Source organism: Dermacentor silvarum, chromosome 6 (assembly GCF_013339745.2).
Source record: "Dermacentor silvarum isolate Dsil-2018 chromosome 6, BIME_Dsil_1.4, whole genome shotgun sequence".
NCBI classification, from domain to species: domain Eukaryota; kingdom Metazoa; phylum Arthropoda; class Arachnida; order Ixodida; family Ixodidae; genus Dermacentor; species Dermacentor silvarum.
Genome location: NC_051159.1, coordinates 113,475,569 through 113,498,865, shown reverse-complemented (window position 1 = coordinate 113,498,865; position 23,297 = coordinate 113,475,569). Strand labels below are relative to the sequence as shown.

The following is a 23,297-nucleotide window of genomic DNA, read 5'->3' as shown; positions in this document are numbered from 1 at the left end:
TTTTCTATTAATTGGTAAATTAAAATTTACGTGCTTTTTAACTGTTTCTCCCCTCTATTTTTGCTATTTCGCCAGCGGGCTCAGGAAGACACGGCTGGCTGTACTCTTATATATTGATGGAGCGGAAAGTTTGACTCAAACTCATCTGCATTTCATGTCTCGAGATCACGCTATCCGTACCGCGAAGACAAGGGAAAAACAAAGCAATCAAAATAATGTATATGATGTTCCAAAACAAATGATTACACGGTTAGGTCACTGTAATGCTTGTAAAAGTACGCCATCTTGACTGTTATAGTAATGCATAAAGCGCTGGAAGATTGGTACCTCGTGGTCTCACGGCTGTAATTTTGAACGCCACTTTTAGATTACTTTAGTTGGAATAATGTAATAATTTTTTCTACTTTGCTTTTGTTATCCGGCTTTGTGAATGGTCCAAGCGCCGGTCGTGACTGGTGGGCGATACAGAATATAATGTAGGAAGGTAGATGGATAGATGGATAGATAGATAGATAGATAGATAGATAGATAGATAGATAGATAGATAGATAGATAGATAGATAGATAGATGCATAGAGGGAGAGACAGAGGAAAGGCAGGAAGGTTAATAAAATGCGAGTTTCCGGTTTGCTACCCTGCACTGGGGTGGGGGAAACAGGGGTTGGAAAGAGGGCAATTAAAAGAGAGAGAGAAAAAAAAATAACATTACACGCCGGTTCTGCTTTTCATGCTGCGCGCCTCGCCACCCTGAACTGAATGAGGGGTGCGCATTATGTGGAGGTATGGTGATGTAATTATTTAATTATTTTTACAATAATATAGAATGACTAATTAATTAGTTAATTAGCATAGGTAACAGGCTTCTGTGTGGATCACTGCGTGACGACGTAGCGTAAAAAGACGCCAAGCAGACAAACGTCTGCAAAACTAATGCCCAGGAAAGAAGTAATACTGTAGCATTGAGTTATAGATAGCAATTTAGCCCAATACCAGAGTTTTTTTTATATAAATATATTTTATTAGTTAGTTAACGCAAAGTTATTATACAACTGATGACGCGTACGAAATGACACAGTGCCACCTACGATATATGAGCGAAAGTGTTTTTTTTCCCCTCTACATTTGTAGTGATGCAATATTGGACACTTGGCAGCTGTGTACTATGTAAAAACATTGTGACGTTGTTATAACTTTGCGACTTTGTGACGCCATTGTTAGCATTGACTCCGTAGATGCTTTTGATACTGTTTTCCACCAACCACCTGATTCTTGGGGCATATACTCTATTTTTTGAGTATGCGCATTGAAGCAGTGGCATCGGTTCGAATCCCGGTGGTGGATGTTGTACAAACGTTTTTTTTTCCTTCACTCTATTGACCCTTTTCGCGACGCTTCCGTGGGCGCTGCCATGTTTGATCACGTGGTGACGCGTCCATTGCTTGCCTAAGCCGCCTCCGTTGCCTCCGCGTTTACAATGCAAGCGCGTGACGCTGGCGCGGCGGAGCAAACCTCTGTTTCGACGCGTATCGTAGACGGTGACTGCGTGCACGACACGAAGCTTTGGCCACAGCTTTAGAGGACATGTAAGTGCTTTCAGAGCTCATTACGCCTTGTCCAAACGGCGTGAGCAGCGTATACGGTGCTTGTACTAAAAGCGGGGCTAGAAATGTATTCCAAGCTGTCCAAACTTTCCACTTATGAATTAAATCGGGATCAGGGTGCTCTGCGTTCTTTATTTGGCAAACATTTTGAACCAGCGGCTTGTCATATTTCTGACTCAGTAAAGTTCCCCGGTGCGGCCACTATCTGATTGTTTATTTTTAGCGTAATCACTCGCGCGTATGCTCTGCTGCGATAAATTTGTTCTTGCTGCGCACAAAGCTTGGAATTTAAATGTTCTGTACTTTGTGGTAGCCCGTAGCAAAGACGTATTATAACTAGTCCCTCGCTTACTCTCAGGACAGTCACGAAACATTCAGCTTCCAGCATTCGTGTCTTGTCGGTGTAGTCGCCGTCACTCATGCTCCGGCACATTGATTCAAGTGTGCGCCTATTCACTCACACGTTGGCGATAGGGTGGGCGTAAGTTTTCGTGCGAGTAAGGGTGGATGTGCGTAGATAAGGTGCGGGAAACTTACAATGCCAGTAAGTGGCACTACTTCATTTTGTAACGAGCGGTACTCACTCCCAAGTGCCGACGTTCCGGAATTGAAGTCCTTTCTTTGGAGGTTAGCTATACAGCGCAGGTGGATGAATTATATTTCTTTATCCTTGAGGAAAGCCGTGCATCGCAAAGGGCGCCAACACAGGCAGTCCTTATGCAGCAGCTGCGACACAGGTTGATTCCATTCATTAATAGACAGTTTTAGCAGAGCTCCGCTCCGCTCAGATTTCACGCTCTGAGATACTGCAGGCAACTGCGTAGATTTCTCATTTGATAAGCGCGTCTTGCCGAGACGCGAGCGATGGGCTATCAACTCGGCTGCAAAATGACGAAGAGGCCAAGTAGACACGCTGTCACGCTCCGCTCAATCGGCTTTGTAGCGGAGCGAGGGATGCGGTCTTCGTTCCGGTGACGGTATGAGCCTTGCGCGCAAGCGCATTAGCGTTCCCGCTAAGCGGTTGTGTGGCATTTGCTAGCCTATGCCGGTCTGAGCGGAGCGGACAGCAAGCGCTCAGCTAAAACACTCTAATATGTGAATTACTATTTTTGCAGCGAACTACCGCACACGTCTTCCCTTTATCGTTACACATTTTGCAGTATGAATTGGGCACAGTGCACTTGCGCACACCCAGTTGCATTTTCTACAGCTGATCGCACAGTAGGAGGGTCGACGCAGTAATGGTTTCGTATTCGTGCGCATTCGCTGAGGCAACGTATGGCGCGCCGCCGAAAGCGCCATCTCGTTCCTCTAGAGCAAACTGCTCCGCGAAAAGGGTCAATAGCGATGGTGAAGTTAGGGATGACGAGGTACCATCCGCAATAGCTCAATGGCTACTGCGTCGCGCTGCTGAGCTTGACGTCGTGGGACCATGGGTCGTATACGACCCATGGTCCCGGCGGCCGTATTCCGATGGGGCGGAATGCATGAACCACAGAGTTTCTCCACTATATAACTGATATGGAAATCTGGCGCTGCTGCACTGTGGTATGCATGGGAATGCCGGTATATTGTGATTTCGGATTGGCAACGTTCTCGAAGAACTTGAAGACGCACCTGACTAGCACCGTTCCATCTGTCACAATGATTCCTGCTGAAACAGACGTTTTAGCTTTATTATTAAACAAAAGCATGTTTTGTTTAATTTTGATGGCTTATTATTGGATGTACAATTATATGAAACGTAAAAATACCAGCTTGGCCGCTAAAGTTGGAGAACAGACGACACCATTCTCGCTCGCTTTGGAAGAACTTGTCGTCTGTTCTTGCTTTTCTTTCGCTTGATTCTGCATTGTAGGTGAGCAAACATTATTGAGAGATGTAATATGGGTGAATGAAAGCCTTTTATGCAGATTTTATTTTAAAAACGCGTTATTTGTGTAACCATATCCGCGTTTTAGACGAAGCCTCGAGCAACACGAGCCAACAGCAGCCTCGCAGAGACACATCCCATCATTCCCATGACGGCACAGCGCTCTTTAAGAAACTCCTAACCCTCTAGGTGTTATAGTGATAAACTCTATGGCATGAACGCTCTCGTATGTAGTTAGATTCTAGGTGCTCGTTAAGGAACCCCGGGTGGTCACGCTTAATCTAGAGCTCCTCACTACGGCGTGCCTCATAATCAGATCATGGCCTTCGCACGCAAAACTCGATAATCTTTTTTTTAAATGTCGAGGTAGCCTGACGACGACAAAATAATGTCGATGATGACAAGGGTCGTCGTTAGCGCAACAGAATGGGCAGCTGGCCGGCCGGGCGGTCGGACAAGGCAAACCCAATTTCGAGCACTTAACTGCTGTCGCAGTAAAACAGTGTAAAAACAACTAGGCCTGCATATTTCTTGATGTACGTGGCGTCGCTGTTCTGACGTAGATAAGCTTATCGAAGTACAAATCTGAGGGTCTAGGCAGTGGCATTGTTGGCCCCTAAATTTGGTGCATTAGATGTATATCAATCAATCAATCACTTTTATTTACCAGAAACAAAAGGAACTGGAGGGACACCTGGGCAAAAAGCTGTCGTAGCAGCTTGACGGAGGCCCAGTGTCCCCTACATGGCAGTAGCACTCACATATACACAGAAGGCTTTATACACAACACTTTCATGAAAGGTTTCATACACAACAAACATTAGACATCGCAGGTATGCATAAGCAATGACATTTTACACTTGAATGCAATATACTTATAGGTCGCTATAAAGAAAGAAAGTAGTCACGCAAACCATCTTTGTTTAGCGTAGCTGTGTGCTTATATTTGTTTAGTACGGTCGGTATATTATGTGCTAAGGACTGTAGGCTGTAATTGTTTCGAGACCATGGTAGCTTCCATACCTCGGGGTTTCGTGTAGTATGTTTTGTGTGAGTGCAGAGTTCTAGCTGAGCAAGGGATGTGATATAATTCTTAACATATTCGGATGAGAAGTAAATTGTGTCTAGTAATCTATGTTCGTATAATTTATCTACGCGGTTTAGTCTGTATTTGAGAAATATATTTTCTGTTGGTGAAAGTCGATTAACGTTCTCTATATACCGAGCGATTTTCTTTTGAAGTATTACCAGCTTTTGCAAGTTAGATTTAGATGTTGTAGCCCAGACAAGGTAAGAGTAATTTATATACGATAAGAAGAGACCATAGTATATTTGAAGTTTTGCTCTCATAGGTAGAAATGTGCGGCAGCGTGCCATAGCACCGGTAACCGCAGAGAGTTTGCCGCAGAGGTGTTTGATATGGGCCTCCCAACGTAAATTATAAGAAAAATATACTCCAAGAATTTTAAACTCTTCAACCAGTTCAATGCGTTGGTTCTGAAAATAAATAGCATGATTAAGGTTAAGTGGTTTATTTTTTGCGCGAAATATTACAACTTTCGTTTTCTTTGAATTTACTTTAAGCTTATTTGCCTGTGTCCAATCGGACAAACTTGCCATAATTTTGTTACATTTTTGCACAAGTTTGTTCGCATCAGGACCTGAGACACACAATGTGCAATCATCCGCGTACATAATGAATTGAACCTCACTGTTTATGGCTACGATATCATTTATGAAAACGTTAAACAAAAGTGGCTCAAGAATGCTTCCTTGAGGCACACCACATACAATAGGTAAGAGGGACGAATTATGTTTATTAATAGAAACGTACTGACGTCGATGTTTGAGATATGATTTGAGTAATTCTAGCGGTTTTCCACGAATTCCATATAAACAAAGCTTCCGAATAAGAATCTCGTGATTGAGGCTGTAAAAAGCTTTACTAAAGTCTATAAAAATGCCGACTGTGTAGTAATTTTCAAAGCTCTGCAAAACGTATTCTTTCAGCGTAAGAAGAGCCATTTCTGTGGACCTGTCTTTCCGAAATCCGTATTGTGAATCAGTAAGCACACTCTTTTTATTGAAAAATTCCGTCATTCGAGCAAAAATAAGCTTTTCTATTCGCTTTGAAATGACTGGGAGTACCGATATCGGTCTATAGTTAGACGCAATATTTAGATCACCACCTTTATAAATAACCGACATTTTCGCGTGTTTCATTGCGTCTGGAAAAACTGCAGTCTCTAAAATTAAGTTGTAAATGTGCACAAGTCGAAGTACAATAAATAGCAAGACATGTTTTATAGGCTTAACCTGCAAATTATTTACATCTAAAGTTTTCCTGTTTTTCAGTCCCGTGTACACGCTGTATACTTCATATTCATCAGCAGGCACAAAGAATGCGCTTTCGCGAACAGCATCGCTATGACAAGCCACCCCTATGCTATCATTGCCTTCAGGAATATCGCTTTGTGCAGTTACGAAGTGGTGGTTAAAGTAATCGGAAAGTGCTCTGCCTGTTATCTCACGTGAACCCAGCTTCATCGATGTCAGGTGCGTATCGTCCTTGCGGCGACCTAGAACAAGATTAATCGTTTGCCACGCAATCTCTGGGCGTTGTCTCGAAGCATTTGCGAATAAGTCCTCATAGTACGCAGCCTTTGCCTTTCTTAGTTCAGCATTCAGCCTGTTTCTAAATTTTTTGAATGCTTGCAATGCTAATTCACAGCGCGTGCGCAAGAAGGAATGATAGAGATTATTTTTTGTTTTGATCATTTTTGCAAGCTCATGAGTAACCCAAGGCTTTCTTACTTTTTTAGAATGTTTAGCTGTCTTCATTGGAAAATTGCTGGCGTACGTATGGGTAAAAGCTCTAATAAATTCGTCATATGCCTTATTTGCATCTGTTTTGTTCAAAACAAGTGACCAATTGTGATTCATAACGTCATTTTTGAACTGCTCTAAACTTGCTTGTGTTATACGCTGATAAGTGAACTGTTGACAGGCATCAGCTGTTTTTTTAGAATCATCGGTGTAGATTAAAAATATAGGGCAATGGTCGCTTATGTCAGACGTACACCAATGTGTCGGTGTTGCATACAGTAGTAGAAATATCGACAATGAGTAAGTCAAGTAAAGATGTATGACTTGTAATGCGTGTTGGTGTGGTGATTGTATTTACAAGACCTGCAGACTGGAGGCACGTGTTCAGTTGAAAGGATGAGTGACTCTGAGTACATCTATATTAAGATCGCCGCCACACACAAGCTTCAAATTGTTCATGCTTACATAATCTAGGAATGGTTCGAAAAAATCTAGAAAAGTGACAACATTGCCGCTCGGTGGGCGACACACCAGAGATATAATCCTATCTTTACTCTTCACAGTGAGTATTTCGTAGTCACCTGTTACTCTTGTATAGTCGGGTACTAATTCACATTTTGCATAGCTTTCAACAAAAAGTGCAACACCACCACCTTTCTTGTTGGGCCGATTAATAAAAAACCGGTCATAACCTTGTAAAGTCAGCATAGCACAGTTACTGTAGTACCATGTTTCCGATATCATGATCACGTTAAATTTAAAAGTAAATTGTGTCAAAAAATGGATGATTGATTTCGTCGCTCTTGTTGCATGCTGAGCGCGTATTAAGATGCAAAACAGACGTGGCCGATGCATCCTGTTTAGCAATTATATGCGGGATTGCTTTGAAACATGCCTAATTAGCTTTGCATGCAGCTGCAGTATTTCCCATGTATGAAACTTGCTGAGGTTACCGCTAAATGAATGATTTCATTCCTTTCTCCAATGCTTAACCAAGACATTAAACTGGGCCTAAATACACTGACTGCACCCACGCAAGATTTTCCGTGTTGCCAAAACGCCCACGAATCAGTAAAGTTGCGTGATGAGAATTGCACGTGTAAAGAAGTTGCAGTACTGACGTCATTACGCAATAATGGAGAGTCGAGTAACGAGATTTTTGCGTGCTCTCGGCGGGTACGCAGCTGCGGCGCGGTTGTAATTACGAGAGTAAATGGACCGCCTTATATAAGAAGCAGCGACATTGATTGCGTGAGCAGGGTACCGCGTCTTATCAGGTGCCGTGTTTTGATCATTTCGCGCCGACCTTGCCATCTTTTCGATCCTCTTTCATATTGACACGTGTACTTGTTTATCTTTCACCGGTGAACGCTTTTCACCGGCTAACAAATGTTAAACACTATCGCTGGGCGCTGGACACGCCTGCGTGTGTCGGAAGTTTCTCGAACTTTATCGATGCTTCTCTCCGTTGTCTGTTGTGACCAACGCTTATGTAATCTTATTGTATGAGCGACACGAACTGTCTAGTACTTTCTGGAAGACACGCGGGCACACGGGATTACTCTGGAACCTTCGATGACTCATGTATAAAAGCCGACGCGTTTCGCCGCTGATCAGAATTCAACGATCACCGGCAGTGTTCACCGCTATCGTTGTGCTTCGAATGTAACTTGATTTTGTGGGCACAGGATCGCCCAATAAAAAGTCCGTTTCGTTATTCACAGTTTTGCGACTGTTTTCTCCACCGTCACTGCTACGTGACAGTATTCTGCGTGGACTGCACATATGCGATCTCGACAGCACTAGCGGTTTGTTTACCGAGATCTGCACAGACTTCACCTTCAACGAGTGGCGGCCACAACAAAGTGATCGTGCGTACCTGCACGGACCTCACACATCTTTCCCACGCAGTGCTGCCGTCATGCCAAGAACGAATGCCTCAAACTCAGAAAACGATGTGTATACAGACCGCAGTGACCAACTGTGTTGTTAATGTGCAACTGTGGATGAAGAGGCACTCTCAGTGTTCTGTCTCTTTTCTTTGCACCTTGCTATCCCTCAACCCCCTTCCAACAGTGCAGAGTAGCAAACCGAACGCGCGTTTGATTGACCTCCTTGCTTTTCCTTTTTTTTTCTTCTCTCTCTGTTTACTGAGATGGGCGTCTCCATACCATTCCAGTCGATGGTTTGCATAAACAAAAATCATTGAATCAAACTGCCAGAGCGTAAGCACACCAAAAAGACGCTCCCTTTGGAAGGTGTTTCCGTTCAGACTATAGGTTAGCGAGTCAATGACCAGGAATTAAAAAAAAATCGTTTCAGAGCACATGAATGTTCATTTTATCGAGATTTAAATGCCAGATCGATATTACTACCATAATGATGCTTTCAGGTCATTTGAAGAAAGTAGAACAGTGAAAATTAAAGCAAAGGTAATAACAGACAACACGAAAGCGCCGAAACTATCAATAGCCTCTAAGTCCAGACTCTCGAGTCTGGACTGACAGGTACGCGTTCTCATGCACGAGCCATAACAGTTTTAGCATTTTGCTTTACCAACAGCAAGGAGTGATGTAGTCACCGAGTACAAGTTGTTTCCATATAAGAGGCCTTGCGGGCTTAGTGGGAAGTTGTACTTCAGACGTCATTGTACGTGACACTTTCAATGTGAAAGGTTACAATGTAAAAGGAATTACATTTTGTCTGCTTTAAGGGATACTTTTTAAAGGGGCAAATCTAGTACCATGTTTACAAACCTTTCTGTTCCTAAGATATTTTTACCACTGACCAGCCACTTTCGTAATATGTGGCCAACGTCACGATTGGCTGATATACTTGCTTCTAAGTATATATATATATATATATATAGCGTAAGAACTTTGTGAATACAAATACTGCATCTTACTGATATACTCGTGGTAGTCAAAGGGTTGAGCCGAGAGGACGCAGTCGATAGCAATAGCAAGAGTGACCAGCAAATACGAATCTTACAATTGCATTCAAATAATTAGCTTGCTTTCCAGCTGCCAAGTTCATATTACAATATCCGCAGTAGTTCATTAAGCAAGGAAGTTGGTAAGTGGACAATACCAGCTTAGCGCTTTAGCAACGACAAGTTGTTTATTAAGAAAAACAAAGGCGACATTACCAGATGAAGTATCTCGCGTACGTTCAATCATTAAAACGCCTTAGATGAATAGTGATTTCCGATGAGGCTGTTAACGGCTGCTGAAAAAGGCGCTGTGAAACAGAGCAGGATGGCATTCAACCCACCCACTCGAACAGGGCAAGCTTTCACAAACAGATTTCAGGCTTGTTTGACTGCCATGCAACCACGCAGCGCTTTACACGCAAATGACATTTCACAGACTAAAAACTGGAGCGACAGTCAACACGTCCCAGCAAAGATTTCACGCATGTAGGGAGCGAAGCCCGTACTTACGAACTTCGTCAACGGTTGGCGATAGGAACAGCGTGATGGCGACGAGCAAGACGCTGGCCGTCAGCAGAGCCAGCGCCACGAGAACCACGGCAAATACGATCCTGCGCCGACGGCTCTCCTTGTGGGTGACACCCGACGCTGGCGCCAGTCCCACTTCGACCGCGAACAGTTCGGTCAGCGACGTAGTCTTCAGCAGCCGACCGCCAGCACCGGCTGCTGTTCTACTCGAAGCGCCGTTATTCCACTGGGCACTGCCACAGTCACCGGAGGCCAGGGTCGATATCGACCCCGCCTTGCTACCGTCCGGGTCCCGCTTGGAGCTGCCCACCCGACGAATCTCGTGACCCTCTCGAAGCACCACCATACTGCGAGGCCTCGGCCCTTCGCTGCTTGTCCTTCGCACCGGTTGCCTGTTCTTCGTCGTAGTATCCTTGCCACTGTCCCGCTCCGCTGCCGTGGAGGATGCGGAACGTCGCAAGCGTCGTTGTCCTTTGCGACCATTGTTCTTGTTGTTCGGGTTCTTGCCCCGCCTGCTTCCGCGGGCGTTACTCCTGTCCTGTTCGTGCTCGCCTGCGACCGCTTCCGACTGTACGGACGGTCGCCGTTGGGCCGATTTTCCTTGTCGCTGATTCCTGTGTGCTCTGCGGTTCCCAGCGCAGTTGCTGCGATCGGCCGGCCCGCTATCGCCGCAGGTCAGGCTGTCGAGACTCCGAGAACACCGCGGTGCGTCGTCTTCCCTAATTCGAGCGAATGTTGAGTGTTCCTTGTACTCCTTGCGGCGGTTCTTTGAGTTCTGACGTCTAGCTCCGGCTTTGGTTCCACTGCTTTCCATAGCTATAATTTGTCAATCATACTTCTGGCTCGACATAAACTCTCCATTATGCGGAAGAGTAGCATTTAAGCCCACTTGTCCCGACAACAGTATTTGCATGCATCTCTTCTTACAGTTTCTTCAGATATATAGCATTTGCATATGGAATGATTAAGCTGATTTGTATCACTTCTAAGGAGAGTGCAGCTCAACGAGAGCCTTATCTTCTCACTGAGGTCCTTTCGTAATTTCGCGCTGTCAATCCAAGAAACTCCGAGTGATGACACTGGTCGGCGATCGACCGGCGTTCACTGTCGTCACTGTTCTTTCCTGATTGGTTACTCCTTGATCAATCCGCGGCGCAGCCAACAGGTGCAATCAGTGTGCCAAAAAAAGAAAAAAAAATACACACAGTTGGCAGACCGATCTTCGCGCCGATTGACGAAAGGAAACGACCGTGCAATTTCTTGCCAGTGCCTAAGGCTAGGACATCAAGGATTCCACGGGCCACTTCTCACAGACCCTGGTTGATCGTCCCCCGACGGCCGTTCTCGCGAAGAATCGTTCCTTTGGCTCTCGGACCCATCGCCTGCGGCGCCGCTCGCTGTTTCATCCGGTATTCCTCGTTCACGTGGGGCAACAGACTGCCTGGCCCTCGAGCGCCAGAGCCGCGGTCCTGTCTGGGACGTCAGAGTTGGGAAGATGGCGAGGAGGATCGCGGCCGCTGGGGGTGACGAGTGGAATGAGGGAGGGAACAGCCGTAAAGGGGGGAGAGCGCGCGCCGAGAAGCCCTCTCGCTGCTCGTCAACGAACCGTCCTCCCCGCTCCCACCTTTACACCCGATGTTTCTGTTCCAGAGTCTGGCAGACCTGGGCCGGAGCCACGGCTTGCGCGGAGAACTCGCGGCCGAACAGCGCATGAGAACATACACAAACAAGAACGCGTGCCACGCTCCGCATCGGGGCAACGAAAAGAAAAGTAAAGAACAGCACGAAAGCCGAAAAAAAAAAAAAAGTGTGGCGACGACGTCAGTGGGAGAGGAAGAAGGAGGGGGGGGGGGAGGAGGGATAGTTGGCGAATGCAAAAAAGGCCGCCGACTATTCTTCTATTTCGGGACTGCTGTTCCCCGTCCGTCGTCTATTGCTCCCGCCACCGGCGCTGTCCGTAGTACTATTATTTATGAGCATGTTTCCTTTTTTTCCTTCTTTTTCGGAAATGTTTAATCTTTTTGCCTTTCTCGCTTACACGGGTGCTCCCATCCCGGCTCGTAGGAGAGTCGGCACGCGCTTGTGTGGTGCCGCGCGTCACTGAGGGGAAAAAAACCCACAAAAAACAACTAGACCGAAAGGACTCCTCCTTTCCCGCCCTCTAGGAGTGCGAAGAAGAAAACGGAGGGTCTTGTTGGAAATAAACCGTCCCTGGCGTCCGCCACGCGACCGGGCACGCGCGCGCGCGTGTCTGTTGCTCCGCTCGGTTCGATCTGCGATTTGTTCTCGCCGCCGTCTTCGTCCAACCGAGGCGGCCTCCTAACGCATCTTCCGCTGCTCCTGCTTCTTCTGCTTCTTCTGCTTCTTCTGCTTCTTCTTCTTCTTATTCTTCTTCTGCTGCTACTGCTCAGCGAATGCCCGCTCACCGCCGGCTCTGCTTTTCCGTTCTCTCCTTTCCATCTGCGCTGCCGTTTCATTTCTCCTCCGCATCGCGTTCCTCCGCTTGGCGCCGGGCTCTGGGGAGAAGCCTGCGTGCCTCTTATGTATGGGAAGGCTGAGGGGGCAACAGTATACGTGCAGGCCAAAGGCACAGCGAGAGCGCCCTGGAGACTTTCCCAAGAAAAAAAAAAAAAGCAGAAAGCATGCATCTCGCTAGGGACCTTAGCTAGTGCTGTCGGCGGATAGTTGGCCTTTCTCCATCTTCACCGCCCCCCCCCCCCCCCTCCCTCATACCCTCCCACCTCATGCTTCGGTGCCCTAGAGAAACACCAAAAATAAGGGAATAACGGAGAACAGTGACGTACGAACGCGAACGTAACACACGTAATAGCAATAGTAATGACCACCACGGCGGTGGCAAGTGATATCGTAGCTGTACGAGCAACCGTAATTTGATATAGGAGAGCATGGACATGCCGGGGCGCTGCGTCGCGAGCCGCAGCTTCGAGCAAATCGACAACGCCGACTGCGACGAGGATAACTGTGTGTGAGGGTGTGTTTCGAGCGATAGACGTATACGTCTGGCTCGTTAATTATTTGTTTACTTGCAGCGTGCTGCAAATCGCAACACGGGCTGAGCGTACGCTTCCTAAGATGGAAGAAAACGAGCAGTTAAAAAAGACACAAGCAAATGATAACAGCAACGGTGTCTGAGCTTTTGGCAGTAGATATTTATTTGTATTATATAGCCCTCGTTACTCGCTCTGCTAAGGAAAAACGCTGAAAGCTGCTGCTCTTGTGCTATAATAACACGCTATAGAGAGAGAGAGAGAAGAAGAAAGGGGAAAGGCTAACCAGAGGGGCAGATCCGGTTTGCGACCATACGCTGGGGAGATAACACGCGATAAATGTATATTGAAAAATTAGGCCAAGAGTGTGCACCTCTCTCTAACTACGATCGCTTAGATTGTGAAGCTGTCTCGACATCTGCGCGCGTGCGCCAAGGACATCCTTGCATATTATCATTTGTCCAAGTGACGTTTCCATTCCTCGTATGTCATACAAACTTGCGGTTTCGTGCACACTGTGACGCGCTCGCGCATGCTCAGCACACCTCGAGCCTTCTGTTAGTTACCTCTAAAGCGGCTGAAGTCGGCCTTTAATGCAATAAAGAAATGCGTGACCGACGGTGCGATCCAACCTCTGTCTTCCAGCGCAGTAGCCGAACTCTCTAACCATTAGGTCACGATCTAAAATTTCTTGCTTTCTTTATTGCCAGCAAAACTCAATGCAACTTTGTTGCATTCAGTTTGTTGAATTAGGAATTAGGAATTAGGTTGAATTAGGACGACTTTGTTGAATTAGGAAGGCTTCATATGCAGCACAGTTTCTGTAAGGTATGCTTCTCCCGTGCCTTTCAAGTGTCTGGATATCCATCCATGGCGATCCTCTTTGTTATCTGTTTTGGGCGTGCGGACTGCCCACGCGTTGTCTTCTTTTCTGTGCTCACGTAGAACTTTCTTTTTCATTTTTTTTACTGCGTGAACATAGCAGACGCTGGTGGAATGTTCTGGGGTTCTAGCTATAGTTGGTCCCATTGGAGCATAGAAAATATGGGAGGGCGCATCGGCGAGCCATTCGATGCACTGACGTCGACGATGCTTGGCACGCTGGCCACCGCCGAGTTTGTTCTCTATAGTCCAGGCCACAGGTTCGCCTCAAAAATAGTTCACGTAGTTTCTGCCGGAATCCCTGAGTTGCCACTTCTACTTGTGACACCAATTTCTCGCATTCTTCCTTTGTAATAGCTAGCGCTTTAAAACGTTGTGTTAGAGTGCACTTTTATCCGGATCGGTCCACATTTTTTTTGTCAGGCGGATACCTGCAAAGTGAGTGAGGTCCACCTATAATGCTATCGCATTCAAAGAGCTGGTGCTGGCAACGTGAGAGCCGCATAGCTATGGCAGATTCATTGAGCCGCCAAACTTGAGGGCAAAAATGCACTTTTGTTCCACTTACTCTCTCAGCAAAAAGATATTTCGCGCACGTACTGAAGCACAAAAACAACAGAAAGGCAATCGCACTTCGTCGCACACTTTGGGAATAAAGAGAGATGGAAAGCAAGGAGAGGATAGGCAGGGAGGTCAACCAGACGAGGGTCCGGTTTGCTACCCTACACTGGGGGTAAGGGAAAAGGGGGAACAGAGAGAGCACGTGCTCTCTCTGTTCCCCCTTTTCCCTTACCCTGTTACCCTGCTCTCTCTGTTATAGTGCTCCTGTACACGTGGGAGGTTGCACAGGAGCACTACAAGCGGTCTCTTCAGCCGGTCTGAAAACTGGTATCATCCGGAGTTCCAAGTGGATAAGACTTGCGAACTCGCCGGTTATATATCATAAATCGCAATATGTGCCGCAATATAACTTGCGTGAAACATATTTAGTAAAGTTTTGTTAATTAGTGGATTACGCATTTCGATATCTCGTGCAAGTAGTGCACGCCGTTTCCTGTAAACTCGAGGACTAGAATTGTGCAATTTGCCACAACAGTTTTTTTTTTACCAATTCTGTATAGTTAAGAAAAAAAGAAAGCACCCGATATTTGTTCAAATTACCAGTGACGCTCTGTTCCACTTGGACAGTGCTTTATTTGCTAACAATAATCGCTCTATTTGTATCTCGTTTTGTTTTGACTCTGTATGCTGCCCACGGTGGTATCACGTGTTCATTCTGTCCCCTGCACGTGCTCCGATAACGCAGAGTGCGGCAACATATTCGCAAAGTACACGACAAATGGATTGACTGTCAGGAACATACTACTACAAACAAACCTATCAAGGTTATTGGAAACACGCGGCAGATAAAACAGACGTAATCGAGTGCACGGACCTGCTAGTGGGGAAGTAAAGGCGAAATAGGGAGATCAATCCCTAAGGAACGCAGTGATTGTTCAGCGAGTTGTTTTTCTTTTCTTTTTTTTTGCTACATAATTTGTACTACTGTATGCAAGCACGGCGGAAGGAACAAAATACGTTACGAAACGGCATTACAGGGAAACAGTAGTCCTGCAAAAGGTGCAGGCTATCACAAAAGAAAGTTTCCTCAGTTAGGCTTCAAATTTTGAAACATTATGCAGAACGTCGCGCTCAAATCGTAATGGTAGTTACAGGACATGCCCCAGTGATGCTCGAAGTTAACTCTCCGAGGTAACGAAGTCGCTGGAAACTATCAAAGTGTCCGTCGTCACTTATACAACCCGACTGCACGTGCCGTGTGCAGAGGTCACTGCACTGCCTCGTTCACCATCCCCTCCCCTCTTTCTCTAATCTCCCCTTTCCCATTTATTTCCACGTGGAAGCAAGAGTGAAACACCGACCAGCGCCCCCCTTTCGCTGTTTCTTCAGTCATTAAAGCTGGCCGCGTTAAAAATTTAAAGAAAGTTGTTGCGTCTCGACCACAATTTATACCCCTGACAGCGAGACATTATGCAAATCACTAGCGCAGACTTATCCCTTTCGTCCGCGTCCAGAGATCCCTGGGCTTTTTCGGTACGTTCATTCTGCGGGAGCATAACTCACGTCCGAGCGCGGCTGGCGAGGAAAGGCGTTATTTCCGCCGCATAACTCCCCACTCCGATTGCCTCTCCTTCCCTTCTCTCTCTGAACCCCTTGCCATTTTCCTGACCGGCCGACGCCCTGTCTTCGCCACTGCGGTCCTGTAAAAATAGCTGCTATCTCTATCCCAACCTGCTCGACGGAATTTCGAGCGAGAGAATGCTTGAGGGCCCTCGCGTGCTTTATCCTCATTAGCGAAAAAAAAAAAAATGAAGGACGAGAGGAACGGCTCTGGTATATAGCGTAGAGGCCAGCGCTCCTCTTCTACGACGGAATGTAGAAACGCCAGCTTCCAGAGATAAAAGAAAAACAAAATTTGTAAGATAACACGAACATGGAGGAAAAGACACACAGCCATCGTGTCTTTTAAGGGACTTTGCTATCTATATCCTCAGGTCACCGGGTTGAAGGAACGGCTCCCTAGAATGGAACTTCCGCTTATTTCGGCTCACTCATTTGCCCTTTATCTCGTGTACGAATCCACTACCTTCTGTAAGGGCAAGTATTACTCTTCGCGTTACAGATGTCGTTCCTTTGAACTGGCCCTTCTTATGTGTCGTTGGTCTTTCGCATAGTAGGTATATAAAATATTTAAACATATGCGAGGCAAAAAAAAAAAAAGCAAGCATGTGACTGAATGATCGCACTTCGAAGAAATGTTGAACTTTGACATACCTCGTGAGGATGGCCATTATGGATAGATTGGGGCTCGTCGCAATTTGCTCGCCGCGGGGCCGCTTTTTACGTGTGCCGCTTGTCTTTTAGACGGCTCATGTAGAACGAGTGACGGTTAGCGAGCGTCCATTAGCTACACGTCGAAATGTGCTACATGAACGACAAAAATTTGAAAAAAAGGGGAAAAGAATAAATAAAGGAACTGAATGCAAGCGAAGTAGCAGCTTGGAAGAAGCGATGACGTTGCTCAGAGTGTAAGCTACTCGAGGCAAGGCCATTTCTGGGCTTCCAGACCACCTATTGGCGCTTCGAAACGAAATGCGTCACGGTGGGCCCGGCATACCACGATTGACAATAATGACGGTGCTGAAAGTAGCGGGGAAAGAGGCTCCTAATGGAATGAATGATCTGGATACGCTCGTGGCGTTTTTGGTTTTCCCTTTATTTTTGTCGCCCCATAATGGCCAACTGCACCCGTTAAAGAAAAAAGGCTGCCTTGCAAGCGTCTGATCACTGTATAGAACATTTCGTATAGGCTGCAAATTACACGGCGAATGAATTAGAATGAATGATCGTAGAGCAGCAAATGTGTGATGAAATGAGGAATGTTACAGGCATACGATGGGATCAGCTGGCGCAAGATAGGGGGTAATTGGAGATCTCTGGGAGAGGCCTTCATCACGCAGTGAACGTAGAGTAGCACGATGGCGATATGATCAGAGGGGTACAACGCAAATTCCGCCATGTGTAGGACGTGTCATGTAATTTTCGCTATCGGAGAGGTAACTTGCGACACTTTAATGGTACCCCATGCAGGTGGTCCAAATTTCCGGAGTCCCCCACTACGGTGTGCCTCATAATCAGATCGTGGTTTTGGCACGTAAAACCCCATAATTTTCACTTTAACGGTGCAGGTGGGGAATCCTCTTTCTGCCCTTCTCGCACCATGTCGGAGAGGTAAGACAGGCGGTAAATACATGCATAACCAGTAAATCACACATCGCAATAACAGACACAATAGCGCCCCAGACACAATAGCAAAGTTAAACGTTCTTAGGCTAAAATCGTTAGTACATGCACTATTGTGCGGTGAATACAATGTCGGTTTTGTGGTAGACGAAAACGAGCTCTCAGGACTGCTTGAAAGCTATTATTCTCGCGAGGTTGTTTTTCAATCCGTTCCGAGTTCTCCTGATTACGAGTTCAAAGCAATCATAAACCCCCTCTTTTTTCTTTGATTTATACAGTAGTAATAAAAGAAGAAAGGCTCTCTATAAAAAAAGAATAAAAAAAAAGAAAAAAAAAACAAATCGGCATGTTAGCCACTGCTGAACGTAGCTTTCACCTGATACGATCATTTGTTCGTTAATGTCATTCATACACAGCCTGCCGTTATTGAACGGTGACCTGCGCGAAACACCGTTTCCTCGCGGTCATCCTGCTCCAATTTCATTGCGGCGAGCAAACGCCAACCGTACAATTACTGACAGAGAGCTACTTCTTTTCTTTTTTTCTCTCCGCATACAAACAATCAGCCAGAGGAACCGGAGCACTCGTAATACCCGTGACACGGCGCAACGGCCGCGTCAGCGCCAGGGCCCTGACCGATTCCATTCCGTGTGTATGAACGAACGAGATTGGGCAAAACGAAAGAAGAACCCTGTTCTTCTTCCGCCCCCATCAGAGCGCGTGCCTCCATCTCCGAGGATATTTTGCTCGTCTCGTCTCTCGTGACAGAGCCGCGCGCATGCGCACGGCTCTGTCATCTCGGGGAAGATTACGCGCGGTGCGCAAATGGGAGGCACGTGGCCGACGCTGAGCCCACCAGGCGATGACAAGGAACGACAGACACGGCGGGCCGAAGAGCCCCTAAGACTTGGGTTTCCTGCTGTCCACGAACAACAAAAAGAAAAGTAAGAGGCACCCAGGGGGGGGGGGGGGGGGGGGGAGGCGAGGACAGAAACAATGTGTGAGTTGCCATAACAGTCACGTGGAGAGATATGAGGTTTGGGAGTGGCGTACGTACGTACGTACGTATGTACTTTCGTTCTTTCTATTGTGCGCGTGGAGGCTATGGGCGGGAAGCGTCTCTTGTGTACATACATGCGTGGTAGGAGCCGGGAAGCCCGGAATGCACCGGGATCAGTGTCTTACCTCGTCCCGATGAAAAAGGCATGTGCGTGTAGCGACGCTTGTGCGAAAATTGGCGGCACCGAGTTTAAATGGCGGCGCGAAATGCTCTACGAAAGCGCTTCGCTAGCAATGAGCCAATGTAGATACGTATTCCGCACCTTTATTGGCGCTTGCAGCCGAAGAAGAAGAAGAATTAGAAGCCGAACTGCAACAGTATGAGAGCGAGCCTTGGAACGAATTAGAAATTTGATGTTTATTGGGCTAAATTGAACATACAGGAGCCACATCCCATGTGGCGATCATGCCCAAAGCTCTGAAAACTTTAAGCCAGTTCCACGCTTGTGAAATCTGACGAAACAGCGGAGCTCTGTAAGCGTGGGTGCCCGATTTTGTTTTATTTGTTTATTTCTCTCGCTCTCTGTTTGTCAACTCTCCGTCTGTCTCTCTTCCTTTCTCTCCCTGCACCTCCTCTCCTCCTATGCCCTGCTTTCACTCTCACCCAGCTCGGCGATGCTGCGCACGAACGAGATCAACCTCGCGAGACTTTAACAGCAAAAAGGCGGGTCCATCTACGCGAATAATATTAAGCAAATGTTCACAGTGCCATTTGGGAATCCTCCAGTAATTTGTAGCCCCTGACGTTCAATTATAAATAATTAAAGATTGTTGCAGAAAGATGGCTGTCAAAATATAGAGAGGAAAGAGAGAAGGCAGAAATGTTAAGCGGGAAAGCATCTTATTGGCTACCCTTCGCTGGGGGAAGGGAAAAGGGAATAGAAAGAAGAGAAAAAGGAAAGCGGTGATGACTGTCAAAGTGTCAACGAACAGCTTATGCGGACCGCGGAAATGAACCTAAAGCGCGAGGCTAGTACTTCCGAAGCATGCTACCGACGTCGTTACTGAAGATTGATGATGGCGGCACAGATTATCGCTGAAATGTTTTCGTAGACGGCGTGACAGCGTGACGACAACAGTGACGGCGGCGAGACGGCGACGTTGTGACGATGATAATGATTATGATGACGCGAGGACGATGGCAGCATGACCAAGGGGGTATGACGACAACGAAATGACGTCAATGTGACGACGACAGCATGGCGACAGCTACGCATCCATGATTTCTTCTCCGCTCCTTTACTTTACTCGGGAACAAAAACAACGCCAAATTCATTTCGAAGTGGGCGACCGGGACCGCCGCCATGTTTTACGTACACTACGTAAACACGCTAACACGGTAACGTTAACTCTGAGAAATAGCGTGCGCACAGTAAACGGTATGGGTGGTTTAGCGTTCTGCGCATGCGCATTTAGATCCCGCTATTCCGGTACGCCCGCTATTCCGGTAACCACGCTAAACTAAAACTGTCTAATGAATGGAAAGCTACGGAGGCAAAGCGCACATAAGTGAGAGCGCTTCTGGAAGAAGTCCCAAGTTTTCATCCGCGTTAGTTTAGGCTGGGGTAGGGAAAACATAAACACCTTATATTTACAATCGATAAATAAGACGAAACACACCGCTGAGCGCAGAAGTTTACATATTTCGTGGCTTTTTCCCTTCCACGTCTGGGCAAAGCATGTACACGGTCCCTCGAGACACGTTCGCAGCCCCGGCGCCGCCGCCGTGCTGTCGTATTATCGACTGCGCATGCACTGCCTACACGTGGCAGGTTAGGAGGCCGCCAAAGACGCGCACTGCGTTTGGGTGCAGAAAACGACTAAGTCACGTGGACGCACAGCCACGCTACGCTCATTCTACTCCACCTATGAGCCATGGGCAGCATTGCGCAGCTTCCGCGGCTGGCATGAACATTCTGCGCGTACACATTAGCGTTCCTGCTGAGAAGGTGTGGGCATACCAGACCGTGGTGCATGCAGTGGCTGCGTGGAAACGGTAGAAAACGTCAAGCTAAATCTATCTAATCCTTTCAATGGGCGCAGGCAAACGCTGACGGTTTTCAGTCGGATTCAACCCATGCGCCACATAGGTCTCTAACCTCGCTGCTGGTATTTTTTTCGTAGTATTTTCATAGTACTTTTGATTCTTCGTGGGCATTCTTTCTTTGCAGGAAACAAATGAATAGGCGACGTGTAACTTGCTGAAAACATCCAATTTTGACCTCTCTTGCGGCTCTCTACAACTGCCTAATTGACATATTGACATTTAGGGCCTGAATTAAAAATTTCCAGATTACTTTTAATTAACTAATTAGATGTCATGGACAAAAAATAATGGCGGCTTCTCTTATTAGCGCAGTATGACCCGTCTTTCCTGCATAACAGCTGGGTCATCTTGCGTACTATATTCGCGTTCGCTGATCCTAAGGTTTCAAATACAGGATTTTCAATATTAAAAGCGGCTCCTGTTGGCATAAAGGTCAAGGCCCTTCTCAGTAACTGCCGAAAACATTTACGCGAACATTTAAACGACGTCTATTGTGTCTGCGTTGCCGAGTTTTGAGAAATACAGATAAACATCACTGAACTTTGTATAGCTATAGGCGATACAGTTACGCGACTGCATTGATTAATCATGACCTGTAGTTCAGTTTATAGTGCTTTCATTGTATGCATATATTATTGGGAAAGCGAAGCTTCTTTGCCTGATTGCAGCGGAACCTTTCAGGGGAACGAAGCTGTAAGCAATTCTTGTTCTCTTAAAGTCTCAAGTTTTAATAGTTTTATTATTATTATTATTATTATTATTATTATTATTATTATTATTATTATTATTATTATTATTATTATTATTATTATTGTTCACCTTTATCATTCCATCATGGTAAACGGATCCAAGAATTTAAACTTACTTAGTTGTGACAGAAGCTCAATTTGTTGAAAAGAAGAAAACAGAAAACAGAAAGAAATCTTTATAATCGCGCTCTTAGGCATATACAGAAACCTAAGTGACACATTCTACTAAGCGCGGTAAAAAAAGTCACGTAATAGCCATACGTTCTTCCATTTTCTTAGTCTTCAAGATTTTATGAAAAAAGTCAGAACACGGCTAGTATGCGTATAAAGTAAGTACGATTTTTTTTTTCGTTTTATTTCCTTCTTTGTTTTATAGCTAAATAAAAATTTGTTAGCAAAGCTGCTCGTATTTAAACGAAGCATAGCTGGGATAGAAGACGCCGGAAATTGCTGACTACAGTAATTTGGCTCTGACTACGGCTTGACACGACTAAGCTGGGACGTTACTTTCTTATATATATATATAAAAAGAAAGCCAGCTTAATTAACCTAGCAACACTAAGGATGTGACTAATACAAGAGTAAACTCTAACAATATTTTCTTGCCGCACTTTTTTTTTTCAGAGCTGCGAGTGTTGACGTTAAGTTATTCTGGTTATCGAGCGAATTACGTCAAACTGCTATGTTCCCGTCAAATTAGTACGCGTCAAATTCGAATGTAAAAAAAAAAATACATTACTAACATGACACTGCTAAAACATGCCTACACAATAATATGTGTGATTTTCTTTTTCCTTTTTCCCCCTTTTTATACTTATTTTTTCTCTCTCTCCTGTCGATTCCCTTTACCCCTCCCCCAGTACAGGGTAGCCAACCGGAGATAATGTCTGGTTAACCTCCCTGTCTTTCCTTTAACTTTTTTTCTCTCTCTCTCCAAACCAACAAGTCAAAGATCTGCGCTTAAGAAAATGCTCCCGCGAAAAATAATTAAAGAAATATCAGAGAAGAGATGAAATGAGAAAGAGAGTAGTCAGATGAGCACAAAGGCCGGTTGGTGGAAGGAAAATTATCGACCACATATTGGCCAAGTACTGTCGCAGAAATGAAGAATAAAACCTCTGTACGTTCCTTTTTATCCTTTTTTTTGTTTCTCCATTTGTCTTCTCTGGAAACGATTAGAGAAACCGTTCGTTGCACGAAGCCGACATAATCGACGCGGACATTTCGGGCTTCAGGCTTCTGCACGAGCCGTGGACAAGACGTCGAGAAGCACTGCGCGCACTTCGCGACTGCCGTTTTTGGAAAGCTGTCCAGGAACAGGCTTCCAGAAGGCAGGCGTCAGAGAGCAGGGTGGACAGATGGAGACATGTAGCAACGTGTACGGATGGCCTTGGTCGGCGTTTCGGCGGGCACGATTACTACACGAACAAGCCACTATTATTTATCGACGTTTCAGGACGTAACTGCGACGCCATGTTGATGGCGAAAATGTCTAGACGAGCGCGCTAACTGTACAATGGTCGTAATCAGTATCTATAGCGCCGTACACAGGTTTCACTTGGGGGGCCTGAAATATTAACGCTTACCGTGAATTAAATATATGCATTCGTGCAAGATGCGCGCTGTACACATCCTCACGCCGAGGCCTCTCTTGGTTTCTATTTTAAGGGCAGAGGTAGGGAAATTGAGGTGAAACTGATATCTTCGATACGACAGGTTTTTAGTATAAACTGGTGCTCTTGGTGTCATCTCGCAAGGCCACCGCTTAGAACTATGCAATACGTTCTTCTGCAACTCCAAATGCGAGTCTGCAGGACTATCGATTGACAGAGAAGGGCCAGCTGACCACAGCGTATAACTTTCAGCGCATTGCTCACGCCTGAACTTGAGTCAGCACTGTGGGGAAGGAAGGAGAAGAGACGGAAAGATAACGTAGATAGGATGGAAAAGAGTGCACGGAGTTGATAGTTCTGCTGGCATAAGCGGCT

At 46.0% G+C, this 23,297-nt stretch overlaps 1 protein-coding gene across 2 annotated transcripts in view; it reads right to left on the bottom strand.

Annotated features, from left to right (window-relative positions):
* LOC119455855 (uncharacterized) overlaps positions 1-23,297 on the bottom strand; it is a 158,077-nt gene that overhangs the window by 15,908 nt on the left and 118,872 nt on the right. The window contains exon 1 of one of the 2 annotated variants that reach the window (XM_037717367.2): positions 9,743-11,178. The exons of the other annotated variant lie outside the window; for it this stretch is intronic. Within the exon in view, the coding sequence (XP_037573295.1) occupies positions 9,743-10,574 (832 nt within the window). The 5' untranslated portion in view covers positions 10,575-11,178. Of the gene's footprint in view, positions 1-9,742; positions 11,179-23,297 lie in introns of those variants that run through there. 2 annotated transcript variants of the gene reach the window in all.